Source organism: Budorcas taxicolor, chromosome 11, assembly GCF_023091745.1.
Source record: "Budorcas taxicolor isolate Tak-1 chromosome 11, Takin1.1, whole genome shotgun sequence".
Lineage (NCBI taxonomy): Eukaryota > Metazoa > Chordata > Mammalia > Artiodactyla > Bovidae > Budorcas > Budorcas taxicolor.
The window spans coordinates 43,618,689-43,632,591 of NC_068920.1; the positions used below are offsets into that span (position 1 = coordinate 43,618,689).

The following is a 13,903-nucleotide window of genomic DNA, read 5'->3' on the forward strand; positions in this document are numbered from 1 at the left end:
GCCTGGTCAGCATGAAGCAGAGAGAGGGAAGAATCCTAGAAGGGCAGGCCCTGGTGTTCCCGCTGCTCAAAGACCCCTCCTGTCAGAAACATGTTTTTCTTTTTCTTCTTCTTTCTTCTGGTGTCCTGCATTGCTCAAAATTAGATGCACCTACCTGATGGCCGAGCCCAGCCAGGGTCTCCTGAGTCAAGGTAGGATGGATGCGTGGAGGCTTGTTGGCATGCGGGGAGACTGGGAGGTTTTCCTGGATGGTCTCATGATTCATTTCCAAATTCAAAGTCAGTTCCTCAAAGAAATGTATAAGAACAATAATAGCAGCTGTTGTGGTTGAGCCACTTACTATTATTCCGTATCATGTCTAATAAAAGTAATTCAGTGAGGGTGGGTATGATTACCATGTGCCTAGCATGTAGTAAGCACTCAACCACTGTTAACTGTTATTATCATTATTATTTTACAAATGAGAAAGCCGAGTCTCAGAGAGCTTAAGTTTGCACATCGAGAAAGTAGAGGTGCTGTCATAGACTCCAAAGCCCATGTTCTGCCCTCTTATCCATTTGGTGAGTGTTTGTTGAGTACCTACTATGTGCCAGACATAGACCTAAGCTTTGAGGATGCCATAGTGAAACAGTACAGTCTTGCTTTCTCCCCTCGTGGGTCTGGTAAATCATTAAAGACTTAGCCAGAACCTGACAAACTTAAGGCGTGTAATCTGAAGACTTATAAGAGGACTGAGACTCATATCTCTAAGGGAAGGCTTCTAGAAGAGGAGGAACCAAGCACCCTGCTTCTAGAAGGGTAGTAAGCCAAAGGTGGGGGAAGAAGACAGCACGTGAAGGCCTGGAATGAAGAAAGATGTTTGGTTCATCTTTTGCATGATCTTAAGCATACCCTTTCCTACTTTTGAGCCTCTGTTTTCCATCTGCAAATTGGGCTCAGTTCTCCGCAGGGAATTGGTGAGGGGCCATGGCCGTGGGAGCTCTGGGTGAATGAAATGGGTTCATCGTGGGGTATGTGGCCTTGTGATGAGTCATTGTTTCCCTTCGTTGATGTGTGTGTCCTCTCCTCTTGGCCCTACCCTTGAGCAGCGGCCAACCCAAAGGAGTGTTTGGGGAGCAGTTTGATGCCAAGAACAAGCTGACATGCTCCATCTGCCTGAAGGAGTTCAAGAGCCTGCCCGCCCTGAATGGCCACATGCGGTCCCATGGGGGGATGAGGGCCTCCCCCAGCCTCAAACAGGTGAGCAGGAATCCAGCCCCGTCCTTCCCTGGCCATGTGCTGCTTGCTTCGCTTTGCTGCCATCAGATGGAGTAATATGAGCCCCACCTGGGGGACCTGGAGAGGCGTAGTCCTTCCCTAACGAAAGTGCTCAAGCTTTGACGCTGGGAGCCAGCCAGGTCACACAGTCCTCACTTCCACTGGCACCATGAACAAAAATCCAGAACTGAGGTGGTAGAAATCCTTTTAGGGGATCCCAGCCTCTCCACACCCTGGAGAAGATAACAAAGAAAACATGGAGATGCAATATTATTTTTAACTTCTGCTGCATGAAGCACTCAAGCCAGGGTCCCTTATGCCTTCCAGATCAGTAGTCAGTGGCCAGGGAGAGCTAGTGTGACCACCAGGCTCCCAGCCGCATTTTCTATTCACTGGGGCACCAGTGTTAGACTCTAGCATCTAAAGACCTTTAAATACCCTCGGGATTATCCAGGCAGGATATGCTTGTGATGAACTAGCCACGCAGTTTTAGAGTTAGGTTAAAACTCAAAAGAATTTTCTTGATTCTTTGAATATTGTGCATCTTAATTTAAGTCTATGAGATTAATTCACTGTTCGCCAAAAACTTTGATGTGATCCAGGTCACTCCGTCTCTTGACGGTGCCAGTTAAAAGATCTTGGTCTTCCATTTGACAGATGAGTCAACTGCAGCCTGAAGAATTAAAAGGTCCTACATGAGAGCTTATGTGGGGTTTTTCCTTCTTTTTTTTTTGGCCTGATTCTAAGTCCAGATCCATTTCGTTAAAAGCAATGACAACCACACAAAAATTTTTCTTCACTGTCTGTTTGAATATACAAGTGGTCAGGATTTTTTAAATGTAGAAAATAGAGTGCCTTGTCCACTGCCCATGGGCATCACTGGAGCCGAGGGACTCAGGGTGGCGGGAAGGAAGCCACCCTGAGGCGGTTCTCTGTCACCCACGCGTGATGTCCAGGAACGGTGCAGGAAGAGCGAAGTTGCGTGCCCCACTGTGGGAGCTGCTCTGAGCCCAGGATCAAAGCCTTTATTGTCTGTGTAGGAGGAAGGAGAGAAGGCCCCGGCGCCTCCGCCTCAGCCCCAGCCGCCACTGCCGCCTCCGCCGCCGCCACCTCAGCTCCCTCCCGAGGCGGAAAGCCTCACGCCTATGGTCATGCCCGTGTCTGTCCCTGTCAAGCTTCTCCCGCCCAAGCCCAGCTCTCAGGGCTTCGCCAACAGCGTCGCTGCCGCCCCCTCGGCCAGAGACAAGCCAGCCAGCTCGATGTCGGACGACGAGATGCCCGTGCTCGTGAGGATGACCCTCTCTCCCCCACACTCGCCCCACGGGGCTGCCCCCAACCCGCCTGCTGTGAGTTGCAGCTCCACCCCACCTGCCTGAGGTGGGGACATCCCTTTGCTTTCTTGGAGATGGGGACAGATCTGCCCAGGCCACCAGCCAGAGCTCAGACGTGGCATGGCTCCTTGGGGCTGAGCCCCTGTGGCCACCCTGGTAATTCCCATCTGCGCCCAACTACCTGCTACCCAGTATATCCTAGTACTCTACCAGGTTCATGTTCCAGATTAGATTCTGTGAGACCTGAAGATGTTCCTGTATTAAAAACAGAGGTGATAACTCAGCTGATGATCACAGTGATTAAAATATGGAAGTACTGTTCCGGATCACAAAGACCCTCCCTGGTCCCTCCCCCAGGATCCCCAGACCTCCCCAGATCCATCCACCAGAGATGAAACCCCCTGGCACGGCGGGTCCTCCAGGCATCCATGCTGATGGTCAGCCTTAGCAGATGCTTAATATTTTCAATATCACCTCTGCATAAATAAATACTCTCAGAGGACCTGATTCATTGAGGTTCCCAAAGTAATTCCACTGAGATACCCACCCCCAATCTCAAGAAAGCAAAGAGATTCGTGTTTCTTACTGCCCTTCTCTTTCTCAGCTTCCAAGTGCTTCACCCAAGCAGCTTAGCCTGGCTCTGGGACAGAGATCTCTCTCTGTCTCCTTCCTTCTCCCCTTCCTTCCCTCCCTACCCTGCCCCCAACCCCCCTGGAGTCTGGAACCCCTGTGGTTCATTACATCAGACTTGTCCCCTCCCCACAAAGTGCTGTGCTGGGTCGTACCTATTCTCACAGAATAAGTGGCCACTGGGATTCCAGGAGGCATAAAGGTGGGGCTGGGCCAGGAGAAGGATAGGGAGAATAATTAAGAGAACTAGAAAAGTCCAGAAAGAGCCTTTTTGGTTCTCTACATAATATCAAGGCTCAGAAGAGGAAAAAGACAGATGGAGAACCTCTGGAGGTAAGGATTCCCATCAGCTGGCAGGTCCTGGGGGCCAGCAACAGGGAGAGAGATGAAACCACACCTCCAGACCCCCTCTTTGCCCAGGACATGCCTGATTTGCTGGGAGAGACACTGTTTCTATCCTTTGGAAACTTTCAGCCTGAAGCTGGAGAAAGTCAGGTTCCTAGTGACACAGGGGTCAGAGCCCCAGGCAGCAGGTCTGCCTCAATTCAAGACAGAGACACCAAGGCAGCACTGCCCTGCGTGGGGCTGGTGGGGAATATACCCCGAGAGCTAAGGTCGTTAGGGACTAAGACGAGGCAAGGGACCTTTGGTGTTAGAAGACCATCATGAGGAGAGTTCCAGACAGAGTTTTGAAGGCAGAGATGAACTCGGTTTTGTGGCAAGGGTGAGAAAGATACTGTGAGGAGATAAGCTGAAGTGGAAGCATGAAGTAGGACTGAGTGCATGTGAGCAAGGTCCTGACACTTACTATATTAAGAGATGAAAATGTTCAGGGAGGAGCCCTGGATTTTAATCCCCACTGTGCTCCTAGTCAGTTGGGGTGCAGACAGCTGAGACCGTTCGCTTCTCAGAACCATGGTTTCTCCTGTGACCTCAGGGGGAAGGGAGTGGGCTTCCTCAGTGGCTGTCACCTTTCGGAGGAGCTTTTAAAACCTCTCAGCGCTTGGCCCTGCTTGGCTGGAACTCTGTATATACTTCCTCCCAGGTGATAATCCAGGTCTGATCTTCTGGGGGCCTTCCCTGGCCCACAGTCTCAGAACCTTGCCTGGAGGATTGGAAAGTTCCGGTTCAGAGCTGTTGTCACTGAACCAGAGGCTCAAGGAGAGAGAGCCCCAAAGGGACCTCTGGCCCTGTCTGTGGTCAGAGGTCTGGATTCTGGTGCAGTGTTGAAGACATGCAGAGTCAAGTTGACCTCATCAGTCACCCAGGAACTGGGTGTAAAGCACCAGGATTGCTTCCCTAGTTGCGGGGCACGGGCATCCTTTCCCCATTCCTCAGCCCCCTCTCCATCTGAGGCTCAGGCAGCGAGGAGCCCTCTGGTGGGGAAAGAAAGCAGGTTGGGGCTCTGTGGCCTAAGGAGAGCCCCCCGGGGGTGAGTTCCTCTGCCCCTTCTTTCCCCACCTCTCTGCTTCCCTAAACTCCCCTGCTAGGGGCTGGGATGGCACCCCAGAAACTGAGGGGGAGACAGGGAGGGGCAGCCTGAAGTGCTGAAGGCAGCAGAACTGCCTTCAGCCGGGTTAGTTAGAGGGAGAGAAGCCCAGAGCTGAGGGGTGACTGGGGCAGGTCACATGACCATGGAAACCCTTCCCATCACCCCCTGCTGCCTCCTACTGAGGCACCAAGGTGGATACCAGGATTGTCAGGGACCACAGCTGTGACAGGCACTGGCCTGCAGGGCCTGGGAGGGGACCACAGACCACCCAGAACTTCCCTGCAGGTATCCCCTCTGCACCCACCACCAACCCCCACCCCACAACTGCACCACTGTCAATCCGGCCTCACCCAGCTCTGGGTTTTCTGAGCTGATGCTGGCACACACCAAGTCTGTTTATGTTTGGCTTTGGCATGCCCTGCTTTATCTCCTTCCATGCATATGTTTATTTATTAGTATATCTGTTTCCATGTGGCAAATCTTCCTTCCAGAAGATGTTTGGTTCTGCTGGAATAAAATAAACTAAACCCGCTGACAGGAAACCAACCTAGGAGAAGGGTTTGCCACAGAGAGCCACCAGTGCTGGGAGCAGGAGTGACGGGCGGTGAGGGGGAAGGGTCAGCGGATCCACTTCTAGGAGAGCACATGAGAGGGGGCGCCTCGGAGATCCCAGCTGGCCCTCCTCCACCCTGACAGTTACCTCCAAGGGAGAGCCCAGTGTGCGGGTCACTGGCCCTGGGAGCTTTGGCTGAGGCCGGACCGTCCCCTCCCCCGCCCCGTCTTCCTGCCCCACAGCCTCTGCCAGCTTCCCTGAATAGACGATTCTGTCCCCTTCTTAGAACATGTGTTATCTGTCCCCGAGGTCCGTCCCTGGGGAGCCCGTGGGGAATTAAAGGGCCCACTCAGCTGGAGTCCACTCAGCAGATGGGAATGTGGTGATAAGCAGTAAAGAATGTGAATTTATTCTTTCTTGCCCACCCACTGTTCCTACACCCACCCACCCCCAATCCGTCTCCAGACACGAGGGATTTCCTCCCAAACCAAAGTCGGCTCCCTTAACCAAGCCACCAGATCTCGCCTTGCCGGAGATGGCTGTGACCGTTTCTCAAGGCAGGGGACGCTGGGGTCAGCCCGGGGCGGGGGGGCGTGTTCCCGTTAGAACGCAGATTGCCCCCTCCCCTCAGCCTGTGGCAAGGGCCTGAGGGAAGAGCCCCAGGATCTGAATCGGACCGTTCTTCCCGTCGTAGGAAATTCCCAAGAAGCACCAGCCAGGCGCGGCCAAAGCCGAGGAAGCCCTCAGAAGCGCGCCCGCGGAGAAGAAGAAGTTCCGGCACCGGCCCGAGCCGCTCTTCATCCCGCCACCGCCCTCCTACACGCCCAACCTCGCCGCCTCGCACTCGGGCGCCACCCTCTACCAGAGCCAGCTGCGCTCCCCGCGGGTGCTGGGCGACCACCTGCTCCTGGACCCCGCCCACGAGCTGCCCCCCTACACGCCCCCGCCCATGCTCAGCCCGGTGCGCCAGGGCTCGGGGCTCTTCAGCAACGTGCTCATCGCCGGCCACGGCCCCGGCGCCCACCCGCAGCTGCCCCTCACGCCCCTGACGCCCACGCCGCGCGTGCTGCTCTGCCGCTCCAGTGAGTCGCCCCCCGACCCCGCCGCCGCCACCCCGGGGGCCGGGGGGTGGCGGGGGCACCCTGGCTGTGGGTGCTGCCCTGAGAAGCCTCCCGTTCTGTCCTGGTCTCACTCACCTCGCAGACCTTTGAGGTGGCCCACAGACCTTTGAGATGGCTCAGGCCGTGTGCTGCGTGCTAGGAATTCTTAGAATACTTGCCCTCAAGGGAATCACAGTCTAGCCGCGGAGACCAGCGGAGGGAGACCAACGCATAAAGCTCATTAGGGTTTCTCGGGATGAGGGAGGGAAAAAAAAAACAGTCGAAGTGCGCCGTGGAGAATCGTGTTAAGACACCCAAAGTAAATGTACTAAGTACACGTACAAATAGGATTAGCTGCAAGACCACACCTCCACGTTTTAGCACGCGGTGTAAAGATCAAGGCCTGTAGCAGGATCTCTTTCGAGAGCAAGAGGAATGTCATAGAACAAGAAAGCTTAACAGGGGAATTCCCTGGCGGTCCATTGGTTGGGACTCCCGGGGCTTTCACTTGCCAAGGGCCCAAGTGTGACTCCTGGCCCAGGAACTGGGATCCTGAAAGATGCACAGTGCAGGCCAAAAAAAAAAAATTAATGAAAAAGTAGCAGACTGGAGAGATAGCTGGCCTCTCCTTACTCTGAGAAGTGCGTGTGTGTGTGCTAAGTTGCTTCAGTTATGTCTGACTCTGTCCTGACCCCATAGACTGTGGTCTGCCAGGCTGTTCTGTCCACGAGGTTCTCCAGGCAAGAATACTGGAGTGGGTATTCATTCCCTTCTCCAGGGGATCTTCCAACCCAGGGATCGAACCCAGGCCTCCTGCGTTGCAGGCAGATTCTTTACCCTATTAGCCACCAGGGAAGCCAGGTGTTAAGAAATAGGGAAACCCTAAGCCACGTTGCTCCACACTCCAGCTCCTCAGAGACTGCTGGGGTAACTCCTGCATGGTTTGGGTAGGAGAGGGACCCTACCATGACTGTTTAGGTAACTGCTTGTTTAGTTTAGTTTCTTTAGTATCTTCTCTGCTGACCAGTGACCTCTGGTTTTTGTGCTTCAGACAGCATCGATGGCAGCAACCTGACGGTCACCCCGGGGCCTGGAGAGCAGACCGTTGATGTCGAACCGTAAGGAAGAGCCAATTATTCTTTAGAACAGAAGCCTCAACCTAGAAAAGGGAGAAGGAGCTTCAAGAAGTATAGCTAGTACTTCTGGGGGCCGAGTGGCCACTGGGCAAGAAGTTGTGGAAATTGTAGGATCGTGGTATTTCTCAAGTGTGATGGTTACCCTATAATTTCCAGTATTTCAAGGCCCTTTCTACAGACTGAAGGCATTAAAAATGTGGAGCCTCGTATTTGGAGAACCTTAGTGTCCCTATCTCCAGCTCCATGAGCCAGTTTGGTTGGGGGCCACAGGCCTTCATGTCCCCAGTGACATCTCTCTCAGGGTACCTAGCTCCCTAGGAGGCTTCACCCACCACCCTGCTCCTTTACCCTCTCCCTAAGATTTTTGGCTGGGCCTCCAAATGGGCTTGTTGAATACTTGAGTTGGGGGATATAATTGAAAAAAAAATTTTTTTTTTTTCTTCATGGATAAATGCAAAAGAAGCCAGATGGTAGAGTGGTGAGTAGATTTGAGTCAGGAATCAGGAAACTTGGTTCCAGCACCATTTTGTTATTTGATCTTGATAAAGTTAACCTTCGTAGAGTTAAGTTAACTCATCTGTTAAGTAGGAATACTTATCACTGCTTTGCTTACCTCACAGGCCTTTGTGAGGTTCAGATGGGATCATTTATGTGAAAATGGCCTGAAAGGATAAAAATAAGGACTTTGTTCCTTTGGGTCAAGTGGTACCTTTGGCCATGCTCTGGGCAGCTGTCCCCTTGGCATTAGCACCCTCCCTCTCCCAGCTATGAAAGTCGCTCAGTGGTGTCCGACTCTTTGTGACCCCATAGACTGAATAGTCCATGGAATTCTCCAGGCCAGAATACTGGAGTGTGTAGCCTTTCCCTTCTCCAGGGGATCTTCCCAACCCAGGGATCGAACCCAGGTCTCCTGCACTGCAGGTGGATTCTTTACTTGCTGAACCACAAGGGAAGCCCCTCCCCAGCTCTAGGGAGCTAAGAATCCCCAGCCAGGCTTCTCCCTTGCTTCCCGTGGCATCTCTCCCCAATCTTCAAGCTGTTCTTTATCCCAGTGAAAAAGTCATGCCTGGAATCTTCAGATCACACTGTGAGGAAATGCCCCTGCATTCTTCTTGCAGAAGGAGCTGTTTTCCTTCGTTTTCAAGTCCCTGACAGTTACCTTTGGTTTCAAATTGAAGACCACACTGTTGTTTTTCTTATGATTTAAAGACGCATCAACATTGGCTTGCGATTCCAAGCGGAGATCCCAGAACTCCAGGATGTCTCTGCCCTGGCCCAGGACACACACAGGGCCACACTAGTATGGAAGCCCTGGCCAGAGCTGGAAAACCACGACCTCCAGCAAAGAGGTATTGACAGCCTGGGAAGAACTGGGCAGGAAGGGCTGGATTTCTCCTGGGGGCCTCTGGCTCTAGGATCAGTGTGTCTTTCTGGTGACACTGAGCTCTCTCTGATGCAGTGCCCTATCTTTGTTCCCAACAGTGGAGAATCTCCTGAATTTATGCTGTTCAAGTGCGTTGCCAGGTGGAGGGACCAATTCTGAATTTGCTTTGCACTCTCTCTTTGAGGCCAAAGGTGATGTGATGGTAAGGAACCATGAAAAGGAGGCTTCCCAGTTCATACTCTTCATGTGGAAATTCTGAAAAGCATTTCCCCAAGTTCCTATGTTGTCTCACGTCCCATGTAACCAACTCATAAGATGATGACCAGTCAGTGTGCCCTCCCATATTCCTTATCTCAGTGAATAGGTCAGAATTTGAAAGCCTGCAAGAAAACCTCCAGTTGGACTTCTGTATACACATCTGTTCCTCAGTGATAATGATTTGAACGTCTGTTGGGAAACTAGAATTTCTTTTCAGCGGTCTTGTAATTCACATCAGGAAACAGGTCTGCAATGGTGGAGGTAGAAGGCCTTCCTGAAACAAGACTTGGCCTGAAAAAGCTTGTCATTCTCTGCTCTTCATTCTTCCCTACCATGGAAATCAGAGTTTGATGTCCATAGAACTGTTTGCTGCCCTAACCAAAGAGAGATGTTTGCTGCACACCATCTGGTGTCATTCTTCCACTTTTGACACAGTTCTCTGGCAGACCCAGGCCAGGATGTTGGGACTCTTCTCCCAGAATCAGAGCTGATCATTTGCCTGCTCAACCGGGACCCCTGGCTGGAGCACTACATCACTAGCCTCAGCTTTCCCTTCAGTAAATACATGATTCTTATACCAGAGCCAGCCTCCTGGTTTGTAAGTTTATGAAAATGCATAAGCAAACAAATGTCCCAGTACTACCTTCTCACAAGATTACTGATACCCTTCAGAGATTCTCTAGAACACTGGAAAACTCCCCTTGACCTTTTAAGATCAGTGCTGCAGAGCTCTGCTTCTCAAACTTCTAACATGCACACGAATCCCCTGGAGAGGCTTGTTAAAATGCAGCAGTTCAGGAGGTTGGGGTCCAAGGGCCTACATTTGTAACCTGCTCCCAGAGGATGCTCAGGCTGCTGGCCCATGGACCGCACTTGGAGTAGCAAGATTCCAGACCTTGCTCTGCCCCTAAACCATCCACTACTCAACTCCATTTGTGCCATTTTTAAAGAACCCCAACAAGGCTGAAGGAGGCAGATTTGAATAGGTTATTTAGTGAGGCTCCCTGGAAGGACAATGTGCAGTACAGTTATTACTAATACAGCTGTTTGTGTTCAGTTATAATGAAACATGTAATTTTCTTTTTCTGAAAAAACAGTTCCAAGTCACCCACTCATTTCCTCAGAACCCTTTTCCAGAGACTCAGCCTCCATTCATAGGAGGCCCCACAGTATCTCTGACGGCGGGGCCCTCACCAAGGAAGGAGTGGCGTTTGGGCTGCCGTCTGTGTTTCTGTAACATGACTAGCTGGCTGCAGGCATGAGCCGGGGAGATATTAGAATGATGAGTCCTGTTGGGTGCTGACTGGAAGGAGGACCCCAAATAGGGGAGTCTCCCCTTGTTTCCCTTCCAGCACCCCCACCTCGGGCCCTGCCATGCTGGCTCATCTTCCTTGTGGGATAGTTGGTCTTCCGAGGATGCACAGCCCCATGAATGACTCTCACCTTTTCTCTCCCGTGGGTCTGCAGGCTGCTCTGGAAATGCTGCTGTTGCGGAAACCAGTCAGGTTAAAATGTCATCCTTTAGCAAATTACCACTATGCCGGTAGGTGCCGGGGCCCTGCTGGGGCTCACTGTTTGCATGTTGCTCGTGTCCCCTTTACTAACAGAGAGCGCCCGTTCTCTCCTCAGTGCCGCTTGTTTACCCTGGGCCTCTGGGGCGTGGCCAGTGGGGCAGCTGTGTCCACCGACTGGTCGCTGTTGGGCATTTGTCTGTCTGTCTCCTCCCTTCCTGGGTGTGCTAAGAGCTGAGCAGCAGTGGACAGGGGCCCCGCGTGTGGCAGTGGGAGAGAGCCCCAGAGGGTAGAGCACAGAGGCAACAGCTCACAGTGGCCCCTCGGCTTTGGAATCCAATCTTATCTGCTCCCCGTGGCCCTCTGTAGTTTTGGTTTCCTCACCTATAAGGTGGGGCTCATATTCCACCCCTTATGGCATTTTGTGAAGACTAGGGAGAGCATATTGAGCCTCTTGCCTGGTACATTCTTGTAGCCATTATTATTCATTTATTGAACAATTTAAGATGAGGAAGTGACAGTGACAGATTTTGACACAGTACTGCCTTGTGCAGTTTGGAGTCTGAGGAGGAGGCAGTTATTAAACAACAGGTCACACGAATAGCAGGAGAAAGACACGTACGTGCACGTGTATACATGTACCTATACGTATACACATGGGGCTTCCCAGCTGGCGCTAGTGGTAAAGAATCCACCTGCCAATGCAGGCACAAGAGACTCTGGTTTGAGCCCTGGGTCGGGAAGATCCCCTGGAGTAGGAAATGGCAGTCCCCTCCAGTGTTCTTTCCTGGAGAATTCCATGCACAGAGGAGCCTGGTGGGCAACCGTCCATGGGGTTGCAAAGAGTCAAACACGACTGAGCGCACACACACGAACATATACACTTACGTATACTTGTACGCATAGATACACACATACACACACATGTACACTGTCTTAGAAGCGGGTGGATTAATAATGGCATCACCAATAAGAGGGAAGGAGCACACACCTTAGAGAGTTGAATGTGGTGAGAATGGTGAAAAGACAAGGAAACAGGTTGGGGAGCCTGTGGTGACAAGGGAAGTCGAAGTCAGCATTTGTATTTCCGTTAAGCGGTAGCCGTCTGTTCTGGCATCTCCGTGAGCCTGCCCAGGCCCTCTCTTTCAGAGAGGGCTGGATCCTCCAGTGCCCCTTGGTGGTATTCGTTTGAAGGTGTCTCTGGTGCCTGGGGGGACCCTACACGGTAGGTGCTGACTACCTCAGTGGCCTTGGGGACCCAGTGGTGCCTTTTCCAGGCCTCGATCCAGGTGGCCAGATGTGGCCTCAGGGGAGGGCTGTTCTGCAGGTATCACGGTGCTCTCAGAGGGCTCCCTGTCCCCGCCTCCACTGTCTGCCTCAAGGAGCCAGTTTCTTAATATCGTCTCCATCATTTCCTGCTCGGTGTCTTCCCTGAATGTGGCTAGAAGATGTGGGAGTTCTCCCTAATCTGCTGTGGAAACAATTCAATCCTCTCTTAATTCCCAGCGTCATCTGCTGCCCATTAAACCCTGACAGGCCGTCCAGCCTCCTGGAGCCTGTGTCAAGCTTCTTTGCTTAGTGGGTGAGACTTCCCAACCATCTGCCACAGCTGCCTTCCACCCCCAGGGTGACTGGGGTGGCTGGCGCCTCAGGGCGGGTCAGCTCCAGCAATGAGCAACCTCTTCTGGAACCTAAATCCCCTCTGGTTCTTTCCAGCATGCCAAGCAACAATTGTGATTTTTTTTTTTTAATGTATGTCATGACATGAAAAAGATGGGAAAACTGTGGGATGGAAACTACCCCCACCCTAAACAAAACAAAAACATTGAAACAGGACTAAAAACTTTGATTCCCAGGTGACTCAGTGGTAAAGAATCTACCTGCCAAGCAGGAGACACAGGAGACGAGAGTTCAATCCCTGGATTGGGAAGATCCCCTGGAGGAGGAAATGGCAACCCACTCCAGTATTCTTGCCTGGAGGCTATACAGTCCATGGGGTCACAGAGAGTCGGACACAACAGGAAGGGTTGAATTCCAGACTCCCAGTTGTCTAGAGAGAGAGGTCAGACCTCCCTGGCTTGGGCCCTGGAAGGAAGGTGGAAAGACTGGGTTTGGGGGGAGACAGAGACAGGGACCCTTGAAAATCACTTCCCTGACTTTACTCCTGACTGCCCTTCCACCCCATCCCACCCCAAGCAGTTCAGAAAGAAGAGGGATGAACGGCCAGTTCTGGAGCCCAGAAGAGATGCCCGTGTGGGTGGGCTGCTCACGCAGATCTGGGGCTGCTCTGCAAACCTGGAGGAGCTCTGTTAGGATCCTGAGGGTGGTGCTGTTACTGTGGCCTTCAGGGCTCTCAAACTGATACCAAAGCGCCTAGTCCAGCTTTCTCTCCGCACCCTCCACCCATGTGTGGGCAGTGTTGTTTGCAGTGGCTCCCAGTCAGCAGCTGGATTGGGTGGAGAAGGCTTGAGCATGGGGGTGTCAAGGGGGCAAGGATGCCTGGCTGTGATTAGAGGATTTCCAGCATCCTTGGTTTTTCTGCTGAGCCGGTCATTCCTGCAGATGGGCACCAGAGTGGAGGGGTGTCAGAGGTGGCCCTGGGACTCTTGGCAAGAGTTCAGCAGAGGCTCGTATGGGCGGCCCCCCCCTGCCCCAGCCCAAGCACTCAAGAGTTCCTGAACCTTGACCTGACTCCAGAGATGGGAGAGACCTGGAGGAAATACCCATTCAGTCGAGGGAGGCTGGTCTGTGTCTTGGAAGTTGCCCCAGTTTGGTGGGGAGACAGAATTACATGCTCCAGAGAATACTTTGAAAGAAGCATAGCTGTGAAGTCACCTCGCAGGCATTCTTAGCCCATGTTGCTAGCGGGAGACTGACCCCCACAAAGGGCAGGAACCGAGTTACTATGCACTTCGCTGCTTGGCCTGTCACAGCACTTGGAGAGAAGAAGGTTAGTAGACAAGCTCAGGTTCTGGATTCAGACCAAGGCCTCCCTGCCTTTTGCCTCCAGAGGGAACTTTGGTATCACCCCGTTCACATGCACCCCTAAAAAAATTACTCAGCCTTCACCCATCATGGAAAATCTTTCACCAAATGAAGATCTGGTATAAAAACAAGTCCTCCTTTTTCTGCAATGAACATGTCTTTCTTATGTAACCTTTGTGACAGCATCAATAACAGTTTGTAAAAGACTGAGAGGAAGACAGAAAGGCCCTCTTTAAAAGACACTGTACCCAAAGTTTCTCTCACCC

At 52.2% G+C, this 13,903-nt stretch overlaps 1 protein-coding gene across 1 annotated transcript in view; it reads left to right on the forward strand.

Annotated features, from left to right (window-relative positions):
- The window catches only part of TRERF1 (transcriptional regulating factor 1), a 37,144-nt gene that overhangs the window by 2,633 nt on the left and 20,608 nt on the right, over nt 1-13,903 (forward strand). The window contains exons 2-9 of the mRNA XM_052649281.1: nt 145-191; nt 1,089-1,239; nt 2,298-2,603; nt 5,958-6,345; nt 7,415-7,481; nt 8,709-8,848; nt 8,982-9,085; nt 10,609-10,684. Coding sequence (XP_052505241.1) covers nt 145-191; nt 1,089-1,239; nt 2,298-2,603; nt 5,958-6,345; nt 7,415-7,481; nt 8,709-8,848; nt 8,982-9,085; nt 10,609-10,684 — 1,279 coding nt within the window. The remainder of the gene's footprint in view (nt 1-144; nt 192-1,088; nt 1,240-2,297; nt 2,604-5,957; nt 6,346-7,414; nt 7,482-8,708; nt 8,849-8,981; nt 9,086-10,608; nt 10,685-13,903) is intronic.